At 39.5% G+C, this 12,778-nt stretch overlaps 1 protein-coding gene across 1 annotated transcript in view; it reads left to right on the top strand.

Moving 5' to 3' along the window:
* Positions 1-12,560, top strand: part of LOC149806963 (U6 snRNA-associated Sm-like protein LSm4) — a 48,711-nt gene extending 36,151 nt beyond the window's left edge. Inside the window, exon 5 of the mRNA XM_089960158.1 lies at positions 12,208-12,560. Coding sequence (XP_089816284.1) covers positions 12,208-12,302 — 95 coding nt within the window. The 3' untranslated portion in view covers positions 12,303-12,560. The remainder of the gene's footprint in view (positions 1-12,207) is intronic.
* Positions 12,561-12,778: the final 218 nt, after the last annotated feature.

Genomic DNA, 12,778 nt, shown 5'->3' with positions numbered 1-12,778 from the left:
CATTGTTTTCTTCCCTATAACGTACTGCAGTATTTTTAGAAAGATGTATTTCATCCAGGAGTGCTGGAAAAAACTGAATGCTTGCCAGGTTTGAATCTTATGATAGGACTTCCGAATCCTAGCAATTTGTTATTACTGCATCGACGAAAACCCCAGGGATCCAGAAAGAATACAATGAATGGCAATGTCTTCGGTGTGACACAAGCCGTGGCTTTGTTCATTGCTGTTGTCATAGAGTTGAAATATTGTTTCAGTTTGCTGGAAGATAGTGGGTCTCAAATGGTTTGATTTGGAAACCAGAAATACCATAATTAATGGTAATGTCTTTATTGTGACAGCATCCCAATCTTTGTTCGGCACTGGCATCCTTGTAGTATATTTCTATGCCACTTTGCAGGGAACTTAATAGTCACTGATGGCATGGTTGAAACTATAATTTGGACCCATTGTCTTCATTGATTTATCTCCAGCAGACAATGGTTGTCCGGGGAGGGGATGTCTGTACTTAAGATGCTGACAGTTTTACATGACGGGTGGTGGATAGTGGCTACTGAATGCAGGCGAAAATGAGTAATAGATTTTCACAAGTTGACGAAATGAAAAGTGCAACTTATTAGATTGTAATAAAACAGAGTATGTTTGTAAATAACGTTATCAGTGCGTTCGGTTTTAAACCAATTTGGCTACACAGAGGCAAAATTTGCTTAGGTCTGAATTTATATCCCTGTCGATTATCATGTATTTATTTTGTGTTCTGCCGACAACGCTACCGATTTATGTCATGTTGGAATTAGTAAATATTGGAGGAAAATGTATTTGTACAGAGTTTTGCATCACATATAAAAGAGGTGTGATACACAAATATGGCTTATTCTCTTCTTATGCATGCATATCTAGTATAATGGAATCATGAAGCAGGTTCATATAAAACGGTTCTCGAGTTAAATTCGACAAGAACACATCATGCATTGAAGACATTTGTTTTGAAAATAAAATACTAATAAAAACAGTAAAGGGTCCAAATGAATTCAACAGCCAGCCTTGCATGCATGTAAATCAAATAAGGAATCAAAATAGAGTGGCCCACGTCCCCGTGGATTAAGGCATGACATACAGTATGGAGCACCCTGACTGTTACGACGAGTTTCTGTGAAAGTTTCGGAAACTACCATATCGTCTGACAAAATTGTAGCGATGCCATCTTTAAAAAAAATGGAAGCGTTTCTTTATAAGATATTTCTATATATCGTTTTATAGGTATTGTGATCAATTTCGCGTAGAATTGTAATAAACGTTGCGAAGAATTGTAATAAACGTTGCGTAGAATTGTAAGAAACTTTGCGTATGTATCAGCATATCTTTGATGAAATGAAGGAAAAAAATAAATTTAAATTTGAAAATTTGGATTTTTCCAGTCAGGAGTAAAATTATCCAGGGTTTTTAACGATCGACACTTGTGTGAAAAATCTGCAATACAATCAAAAAGGAATACTCCTAACATCTTTAGAAATAAATCTATTTTATTAGACCCCCCCCCATTACACAAATTTAAGACCATCAACGCCATTTTTATATTGTAATTGAGATTTTCTTTTTTAGATTTCAAAGATTGTTTTCTTAGTTGTTTTCTTAAAAATTGTTCCTCGCGCATGTGCTTGCGCTCAAGGGCCAAGGAAAGACCATTATTTTGCAATGAAATACATGAACTGATGATAACCTGTTGATTTATTGGGATTTAATTATTTTATTTTTATAATAAATCAAAGCTAAAGCTCATTCGTCCTGATTTAGTCCTTTCGGTGTGATGTGTTGGAATGTCATGAGTCATATCAGTGCTTTTCACTTTTGTATTTGTTTTATTCTTTCTTTCTATCTTTCTGTCTTTTTTTAATTAATTTTTTTTTTTTCGAGCATCTGACAATCTTGGTTGGTAGATCTGTTTCTATATAGTGTACTACATGAGATGAGCTCTTTGGGTGAATATTGTATATACTTTTATACTCTTATAATATCCAGAGTACGGGCAAGTGTCAAATCTATAGAGATAATGCAAGTTTTAGGTGGGGACAATGTCAGCAATGCTTACTCGAGGTCCAGCACTGTTTTCTTCTCAAAAGATGGGTAACTCGTACTTATTAATCTATTGTATGGACCCGGTTGAATTTTTACTACATACATACATACATACATACATACATACATGCATGCATGCATGCATGCATGCATGCATGCATACATACATACATACATACATACATACATACATACATACATACATACATACATACATACATAGTTTATGCTAGAAGGCACAAGTTGAAACACTTGTTTCTTTGTAGATGATCCAGTATGAATCATTCCTCAAAACAGTGTAAATTGTTTAAAGGACATAGGATGTTTTCAAAGTTAGAAATGTAAAAATACTGTCTATCATATGACTGGAAGCCGAAAAAATGAGTTCCTCGAGTAGAATGTCTTAGTGTCGACTATGATGAATTTACATTTAATGAGATACTTATCTTTGAACGGGCCATTTTGGAAAGGAAATACGTCTAGAAAAAGTAATGTAGATTCCTCTGGCTATACTTTTCTTAAGAGGACCACCCAAGAGGGTTAAGCTGTCAAGTGAGGGCTGGAAGAAATTAAGCATGAACAGCACCAGTCTTACACGTATCTCTCTATACACTTTGTCAAAACAAGACATAATAACCCGACGTGTGGTAATTATACCCGCATTGTTCGTTATGTTTAAATTTAAACTGCTGGGATAAATTTCAGATCTATTTTGTTCCTGAAGAACTTACGTTGGCGTTACCGGCGGCTTCCTGAACTGAAAGTGAGAACACACCACTTAAATTGGAACACATCATTAATATTGTTCCTGTTTATCCTCATTTTTGCTTATTGAAACAAAGCAAAATGTTCACCAAAAGAAAACAACTTTGTCTTGTCTGATACTTGTTCAGCTTCAACCAAGCATCCCCACCATTTTCAGAACTATCTGTATGCCCCCAAGCTCCGTAATTTCTGTCAATGCACTTTGCCTCTACTTTCAAACATGTGGAGCAAATTTAGAGAAGGAATCAAACTTTGAACCGATCTAGTGGCTGGAGTTCAGGGTCAGATTTACTTGTTTTCATTAGGGTCCCCAAGTCAAACAATTAAAAATACCATTGAATGAAAGTTGGAGAGTGGATGCGCATATTTTAACATCAGAGATGAGTATTGCATAACCAGATTCATCGTCAAGTCTTTCTAACCAGGTTTAATTGTGGCATCGAACAGAAAACTCTTTCAGTTGAAGCCTTGTTATTTCGGTAGGCATAAGCAATGCATTTTTTTTCTTCTCATAATTTATGTAAAAATTTATTTTTCTTTGTAATCTGTATTTTGTTATTGTTACATTCGGGTTCAAAGGACACACAAACACCAAGTAAGAGTCCTACGACTTAATGTCAAAAAAAGCTGCAATCTTCACAAGAACTAAAAACCAGTGTTGCTTGCAGTACCAAGCCCCAGCTACACAACTGCCTGCTCTACCACTCTGATCTTGTTTTAGTAAGAGTTAGAGATGTGGGATCTTAACTAATTTAACATTTGTGCCTTATACAAGGTCATGAAGTAGTCCAGGCTCAGTCCGTTTTGCTGTCATCTGACATTCATGACACAATGTACAATATCTTTTTACATCGGAAAACATTCCAGGCCAAAAGAACGATTGGAGAATCCTCTCTTTTGTTTTCTCCAAACCCATGTGACCTGCAAGGGGTAGATTGCGTGCCAGCTCCATTACCATTTTTCGTAATCTTGCTGGTACAATAATTTGCTCCCCTCCACGCCTACCATCACCAGATTGCCATTTCCGCCGCCAAATATCTTTCTCCCAGAAGAATGACATTGGCTCCTCCTCAGCCTCTTCATTAGTAGCAAATGACTTCTCTCTAATACTTTGCAGTGAAATATCCCAATCTGTAGTTTCGACAACAGGTCCGCATTCATTGCTGAAAGTTTGTCAACTTAAGTGTCATCACGCTGATCAGTATCTTCTGTCTCGAAGCTGTTGGTTGTTGACAACTTCATTCTTATCCTCATCCTCACATTGGTCAGTATTTTTCACAGTCCTCTCATCGTAGAGTCCTTTTACCATCGACCTCGTAACAATAAATGACTCTTTCTTGCTAAATATATCAATCCCCAATAGGGCTTCAGCGGCTAAATTTGAAACAAGACTCACTTGCGCTGGTCCCTTGTAATACGTAGTGTAGATATTTACCACAGCCAACTGTGCGGTAAATGACTGACCCACCGCTGTGTATAACGTAACTTTGTGCCCCTCCAGCTTGCAACTCTCGTCAGCGAGATCTTCTCTTATCAAGGTCATATCGGAGCCAGTGTCCTTCACAAACATGATCTCGCGCACATTTACACATTCTGTTTCCGAAATCAGCCTTTCACCAATTGTTGGCTTAACAAAACAAGTTGCTGGGTTACCACGATGTTTCTTGTCATCGGTTGGACAATACCTTGCAGTATGCCCTCATTGCTTGCATCGATAACGCTGCCTATTCTTATGTTTGGACTGGTCATTCGTCGATGTTAGTTTCGCTTGCTGCTGTAAGATCTGAATATTCGTCTTGTTACTATTTACATTTATATTTTGGCGAAACATATTCTTCTGCCCTTGCTGTTGTACATTGGTAGAAATATAATCTTCTGCAGCCTCTGCAATCGCACTAGAGCCCTTGTTCCTCCTAATCCACTGTGCTTGAATTTCTGGCAAGGCTTTCAAGAAAAATTCCTCACGAAGACAAATAATTGGATCACGATCCTCCAAGTAACGCTTTATGTGCTGATCAATCCTGGCCATCAGACCACGATACGTCTTGGTGCTTTCCTTCTTCACGCTCATCAACGCAATGAAATGTTCATGCGGTCTCTTTCCAAAGCGATCAATCAGTCCTTTCCTGTGTTCCAGGTAATCGCCACAAGCTTGAGTTGCAATATATCTAGCCTCACCCGTCAAAAGAGTTCTTAACTGTAATACTTTAAACTCATCAGACCACTTAGCATGTTTTGCGGTTGATTCAAACTCTGCTAGCAAAGTCACAATATCTTCTCCTCGTTCATGGTCATATGCATGTAGCTTTACTTTAAATGGCATTGAAGATGTTTTTCCGTCTCGTTTTCTTGATGTTCTGCACTTTCTAATTCAATTTGCAAACGTTTCATTTCTAATCTTAATTTCTCTCTTTCCATTTCCCATTCATACTCCTTCTGCCTTAACTCCAGTTCTCTTTCATTTTTCTTTGCACTAGGTTTTCGCTTGGTTTCCTTGGGTGGTTGCATGTGCTCAAGATTAAATTCCTCTTCATACTCCGGAATCTCAGTATCTATAAATTCCATTAAATTCTGTGCTGTCGCTTTTCTTCGTGGTCGTCCCGAAGCAGCCATTGTTCCCTCAACTTCGACGTCCTTAGCAACCGACATACTAACAAACTATATGTACGTACTGTAAGCTCCATCACTTTATTCACAGCCACTGGACTAACTTTTCTTATCTATGAATTTCTGGACTTATACGTGTACACTCATTACAGTGATACACACTTTGCACTTAGCAATCAACAATTGTACGTTATACACACAGTACAACCAGTCACTGCTAATATCACACAGATTCGCTGAATTCACAGCTTCTAGAATTGTCAGATACATTTTCAACCTATTGAACAATTCCGAATAATTCACAGAATTATTGGAATCCGTACCGCTGCCTCCAAAATGTTATATTCGGGTTCAAAGGACACACAAACACCAAGTAAGGGTCCTACAACTTTATGTAAAATAAAGCTGAAATCCTCACAAGAACTAAAAATCAGTCTTGCTTACAGTACCAAGACCCAGCTACATAGCTGGATGCTCTGCCACTCTGCTCTTGTTTTAGTGAGGGTTAGAGATAAGAGATCTTAATTAATTTAACATTTGTATGCAAGGGCATGAAGTAGTCCAGGCTCAGTTAGCCATGGGAAGATAAACAACAGAATGGAACCTGTTGATAGTCTCTGGTATCAAATATCCAGAATGCTGGGATTAATGATCTGGCAAACTGTCACGGCTAACAGCTAGAATATGATACAAGACTTAGGGTGAACTCGTACTTACAACAGTTATGTATATTTAATTTGCTTTGTTTGTTCGGTTTTTTAAAGTCATTAAATGCTATGCATAATTGTACTTTGGACTTGACCTTGTCCAAAATCAAGTTCATTTTTTACCTGATCCGAATCCTTGAGTTTGGTTTTGTAATCAACATGTTTATCTCAATCCAAGTCCAGAACATTAGAAATTCCCCAGAAATGCCGGGTCTACGTGATGTTTACAACATTTTATATTATAATTTTAGAAAAAGACCTTCTAATTATAACTAATATGTTATCATGTAAACATTTGGAAACTTCCATAATGAATTTTCCATTGGTTGATTTCTTTTTAATAGAAAATAGTAATGTGACCTAAGGTCAAGTAGAGGACTATATTATCTTTTTTTCTCTAAATTATTTATTCGTGTTGTAAGATCCCAGCAGAATCATTTGTATTATTGTTGTGTCCATTGTTTCATTTGGGCTGGAATTTATTTATTCAAATTATTTAATTCAAGTTATTGTTCCCTCGAAATACTGAGTGATCAAAAATGACATTCTTGGAAATAGAGACCTGGATTTGTAGTGAAATTTTAAATAAGGATATATTCTTGGATTGTATTATTGTGATCCAGGAAAAGAATGTTCGCACATCACCACAGCACGGGCTACCACAGACACATCAACACTTCCAGCGTTGGATTTATTTTGGAATACCACTAAAGTTTATTCAGAACTTTAATTATTAGGACTATGTTAAAAATTCTTGAAGGTTTAAGGATTTAGTTCGCGACACCATAAGTTCCTTTTTCCATATGCATTCTAGGGAAATAAATTATTTATTGAATTTTACAAAGCTTGTTGCTTCTCACTCTGTTCTATTACTTTTTTTAAGACCATAGAGTAGTAATAATTTATATTAGTAAATTGTGCCCTCTGTGTACCTAAATTAAGTTTACTTTTCTTTGGAGCCATTATAATATCAATAATTCACAACATGCCACTACTGTGTAGCTTACTCTTTTCCGATATAGAAACCCTCGTCCATGTACCAGATGTACCATCATCCCATTCTATAAAACTACTAGAGTGTCTACACCATTGACCAAATCTGACTCAATGTCATAGCCCACTCTCCCTATAACCTGGATCGAGCGAGTAATTTAGTAGTTTAACTGAACCTCTAAGTCACATTGCGTTCTTATGATGTGCTTACTTTCAGTGCGTCGGTAAGTAGTTGAGATATCTTTGTTTTCCTGTGTGGTCAGATAATTCTTCTTTAAACCGCTATTATTTCAATCTCTCAATCGTTTAGTAGGGATAACACGATTGAGGTAATCCTTGATCGGTCAGTTGTAAAGATAGCACTATAGGGCAACCTCGTTTTTACTTGTGGTCTATTTTTATTATATCAGGAAAGTTTTTTCAGAGCTGATTTTCTTTGAGAACAATGTCACAATTCGGCGGGGGGGGGGGTATTGGGCGTAAGAAAGCCCAGTTGGATACACACCAAACCTGTTAGTCAGGCACAGAATGTATATAAAAGGATGGATGATTGTTTTTATTTTTGTCTTTTGGTTGATCATTTTTGGATATGGCTGAAAAAATAACTTGTCACCGGGGGAAAAAAATTTTGTTTTTCTTCCCAATTTTCTTCCTTCCGTCTCGGAATCTGTTTCATCTCAGAGCGGGACGCCTATATCTTGAGATATTTGGCATTCGGTTACTGGGATCGAGTACACCACATCTCCACCTCACCTCTATCAAGAGGGATGAGCATCACCTTCCCAGAGAAAGGCAGAGTGAGAGAGGGTATGGTTGGGATCAAATCCCCACCAAAGAGAAACACCCACGCGCAAGAGAGCATCTGCACTCGTTAAATGGCATTGTCTGAAAGCTAGGGCTGAGTGCCCCCTAGAAAGGAGGGAGCAGTACCTTCCCAGCATGAGCAATTAACCTTCCCTCAGAGGAGTACAACAATGCCCTATAACGAAGAGTGATCTCACCTCTCAGAGGGAGGCTTAGCATCCTATTATAGCGATGAGCAATTCGTGTAATCCTGATATGCAGCGTTCTGATTCCTTTACTTCTATAGTGGAATCATCTTCCTATTTTGTTCGGAGTCTAGTGACAGATCATTGACCGGGCACCAGCTGTTGGGCTTCGATCCCCTGGTACGAGCGCAGAGCATCTGTCACCGCGTCGATTGTAGCTATTCGGTCTGTGACCATCGTTCTTCGAATAGGGGCCACCAGTCGAAACAGACATATTCATAGTATGAAATCGTAATCTTGCCGACACGCCCAATACCTTTAGATTGAAACCCACCCTACCCATATATATATATATATATATATATATATATATATATATATATAATTTCTGGCCAAGAGATTCTCGTCACCGTAACAGCGCTTTGGATGAACAGTACATGATTTTCTAGCAATGCCGGGTGCGGAACTTGCACCCCAATCGCTTTCTCAGCTAGAAAAGATACGGTAGGACAGTGTTCCCCCCCCCCCGACCTTGAAAGAAAGTTAAGTGTTCCCGCCCTCGAGGCTGGATGACTATAATGGACAGTCCTGTAATTCTTCGTGAGAACTTACGGGAAATTAACGCCACTATTAACAGGTCCTCCACTCACCGGGAAGATTCCGGTACAACCAGTCCTTCCTCCTCTCGTGCTCGAAAATAGGAGGATGACGTCTTATCCACATGCTTCACAGGTAGTGGATGAGGAAGTGGTCTGGTCCTTTGATAAAGCGGTTAATGAAGTCTGCTGTCTCATTCCCCCGATTTATGCCTTAAACTTTTATGGTTCCGGACATAAATAAGATCTCCAGTTGGAAAAGGCTCGTCCAGACACTTTGTCCATGGCTATGGTGCTTTATGCGAGTTACTCAACCTACTCTGTGATTTGTGCTGAACACTTAATAGGCCTTGCTAAATAAGAATGAACATGCTTAGGGCTGCTCATCTGGATGCAATTACTATATTCGGCAGTCTTATCCCTTCTGTTGCATCCCAGTATGTCAATATTAATCAGAATCGACCCTTCGCTTCGAATCCTAACCCGTCACAACCGACCAGGAAACAATTCCGTACGGAGAGTCCTCTTCCCAAGCGGTGAGGGGGGGGGGACAGAAAGTCCTAGGGAGTATGTACATCTCCTTCAGGCAGTGCATTACTATTCCTTCGACACTAGTTGTATCCTAATAGCCTTCTTTTCAGTTCTCTGGTCAGGCATCACATGAGGCTTGTGTGGTCCATTTTTAGTAAAGGAGGTGCTCATTTTTCAACAAAAGGGCGTAGTAGAGAGGGTATAATCTGTCTGGTCACCAGTCTTCTACTTCCTGATTTTCTGGTGCCCAAAAAGAAAGCTTAAACTAATCATCTATTTCTCCCCACCATACCCGTTAAACAAATTTCTGCGAGAGAACTCGTGCATAACTGAGACAGCGGCTAAAGTCCAGAACGTCAGCAGGCCTGGTGAATGGACAGACTCCATAAACATTCCCAATTAGTAATTTAACATCTTCATCTTTCCTCCATTAAAAATACCTCCCTTTTACATGAATATGAGGTTTTCCCATTTCAAGTCCTGTTGTTCGACCTGACCTGGCCATCCAGGGATTTTACAAGACTTGATTCTCATTTCCCGTCCACTGCAGCAAAGAGTCCTTCTTGCAACATTTGTCCCGTGGTTGGTCCACGATGTCTCAAGGACTGAAGAAGTAAATAAAATAAATCATTCCTTTACACAAAGGTGAACTTCATCGCTTTTTTTCAGGCCAAAAAGTCGTTGTTGTTTACCTTTCCTTCTGGGGATCTTAGCCTCCGCGGAAGTATTTGGTTCCCATGTGGAGGCTTCACTTACATTCGCTCTTCCTCCTTTTGGTGACCGTCTCTTACGGCCCACGTTTCCCTAGTATCATATTTTCTGTACCAACTGGACTTGTGGTTAAATCCAGATAGGTACTTATTTTAGTTCAACTGAATACCTCCGAACTAATATATGTACACCAACGCATCAGATTCAGGCTGTGGCACTAATCTAGAGCTAGAAGGTGTACTTCTCCAAAACTTTGGGCCTCCGGAGGAAATTCTCCTTCACATCAGCAATTTGTAAAGGGGGGGGGGTGCATAGACCATATTAGGCGGCACTACATGATTATTTCAGACAAGACATCGATATCTGCATCTATCAGATAATAAGAAAGCACACATGTTTATTCTAGTTGCGTGGAGGTCAGGAACCTTCTGCACTGGAAGAGTCAGGAAGTATTATCCTCTGAGTTCGCCATATTCCTTTCAACGAAAATTTTCTTGCAGTCTATGCAGGACAGGCAAAATGGTTCTCACCGTCTGGTCTCAGCGTCAAGCAGTAGCAGAGTCCCTATTCACTGCTCCGGTGGCCTAGTGCTTAGAACAAAGGTGCGAAAGGTGGCTGGCTAGAACCCTGGCCGAGTCATACCAAAAATTTATAATTTAAAAGAATGGCACTTACATCTGCCTCGTTAGGCGCTCAGCATTAAGAGGTTAGATTTAGGACTGGACTGGTCGGCTTGGTGTCAGGATAATGTGACTGGGTGGGACATGATGCTACATGTTTGTGGCATGATGCACGGGTGGTAAAATCACTATAAACCACCATAAACTGCCACAATGCAGACATTGTAGCTATATGACTGAAACATTGTTAAAGCTACGCAAAAAATCCAACACACACACAGAGTCCCTATTCATTATATGGGTTAGTTCTGGTGGACTTGTTCGCCTTGAAGCCAAAGAACAAGCTCCCTATTCTGGGTCTTCCCAGTCCCAGACCAAGGAGCATTGACAGTGGGCAATGTCAAATCGAGGTGGTATCGTTATGTTAGCTTACACGTTCCCCTTCTGGAGCTTGATTACTCGTGTCAGGACTTCCATTGCACCTCTGTGGCCTCGACGTTTGTCACAACAGCCTCAGACTCGAGCGATCTATCCGCTAGGCGATGTTTTCGATCAAGGTTATCGAATGCATCGTCCAGGCTATGAGACGTTCTACCTCTGAGTTCTATGATGCAAAGTAGAGAATCTTCTGTGATTATGCAAAGTTGAGCCTTAATCCTAGCTATCGCTGTCGCGCTTCAGCAGCGGGGTTTCTACTTCTTTAAGGAGAGAACACGTGTCAACGCTATTAAAGGTTCAAGAGCTGGCATTTCAAACTTGCTCAGATTTTCAAAAGGTCTGGCCATTGTCTCGTATTCACATTTATCAGATCTTATAAAGTATTGTGGGTGTCAGAGGCCAGTATCTCACTCACCTATGCCGATGTGGAATCTCTCTTGTGTTATGTGGGCCTTTTCCAACCCCTCTAGTGAATCACTGGATGAGGCTTCATTCCAAAATCGTCGATACCTCCATCTCATATAGAGATTACCAGACTCAGTCGTATCTGCACCGGAGACGATCAAGATGGACTGCTTTGCCCAGTTGTGGCGCTTGGATTCTAAATATCAGCTTAAACAGGAAAATATAGGCAATGTCTTTTCTTAAGGGCTTCACCAAAAATTCGGCATCCACCATCTTTAGGTGGATTACGCTCTCTAATAAGAGAGCTTATCGATCACCGAGAGCTCATTTCATTCATGAAATCAGGGCTGTCGCTAGCTCATGCACTAATTTCTGTCGCTTATCATTGTAGAACATTATGATGGCTGCGTTCTGGCGATCGCACACGATCTTCATTTACCTTCGGTCCTTAATAAATCAAAACGAGTGTATCTTTCCCTGTGTCCAGACGGTGACTCAAACCGCTGCTGTCTAACAGCAGTTGATTTGTTCAACGGTAAGGTACGTAATATCATTTCTTACTCCTTTGGAGACCATCAGTCTCCCTCCTGACTGGCAAGTTCATCTACACAATAGTGAGAGGTAACGTCTATTTTTTGTTTCATTCTTTTTTTAAGGGGAGGAAGGGGTGTAAACTAATTTTAATTAAGCAGTACTTGTTGGCGTTTTTTTTTTTTTTGTTTTGTTTTTAGCATGGTTTCAAACTGAGTGTTATGCCTTTCTGTATTTTCAGGTGCTTTCGGCAACAGGGGAGGTCGTGGTGGAGGTGGAGGTAGAGGCGGAGGAGGAGGAGGTCATCAGAAGCCTGGAAAAGGAAGAGGCGAATGAATTTTTTATGCAAATATGCGAGTGTGCGTGTGCTTGTATGTTAGTTGAAAGTATGATATTAAAACGTGGTTGTATCTCAAGTGGATTGAATTCATTGCTTGAGAAGATCTCAGAAGCTAATTTTGTTCTAATCATGGATGCGTTATAATATTCTCATTCATCAGCTACTGGATAAGAACCGATGTAGAGGGGTAGTTTAAATTGTTTGAAATTGTATCTCCAGCCATAGATTTCATATAAAAGCGTCTTTTCAAACAATAGCATTTTGTATTCTTTTCTGTTGTGATTTACATCAAATTATATATTCTTTGTGTGTGTGTGTGTGTGTATGCGTGTCTAATATAATATATCACTTATTGTTCAGTCGTTGAAATAGGAATGTAACTTTTAAGCGTTGTCATGAACTTTTCTCACCATTTTCGAACCAGCAGTTTTCTTGTCTCGACTACACAAATTGTTTGATTAAATAAACGAAA

This window comes from Sinohyriopsis cumingii, chromosome 1 (assembly GCF_028554795.1).
Source record: "Sinohyriopsis cumingii isolate HCF-2022 chromosome 1, ASM2855479v2, whole genome shotgun sequence".
NCBI classification, from domain to species: Eukaryota; Metazoa; Mollusca; class Bivalvia; order Unionida; family Unionidae; genus Sinohyriopsis; species Sinohyriopsis cumingii.
This window is presented reverse-complemented; position numbering and strand designations above follow the sequence as displayed.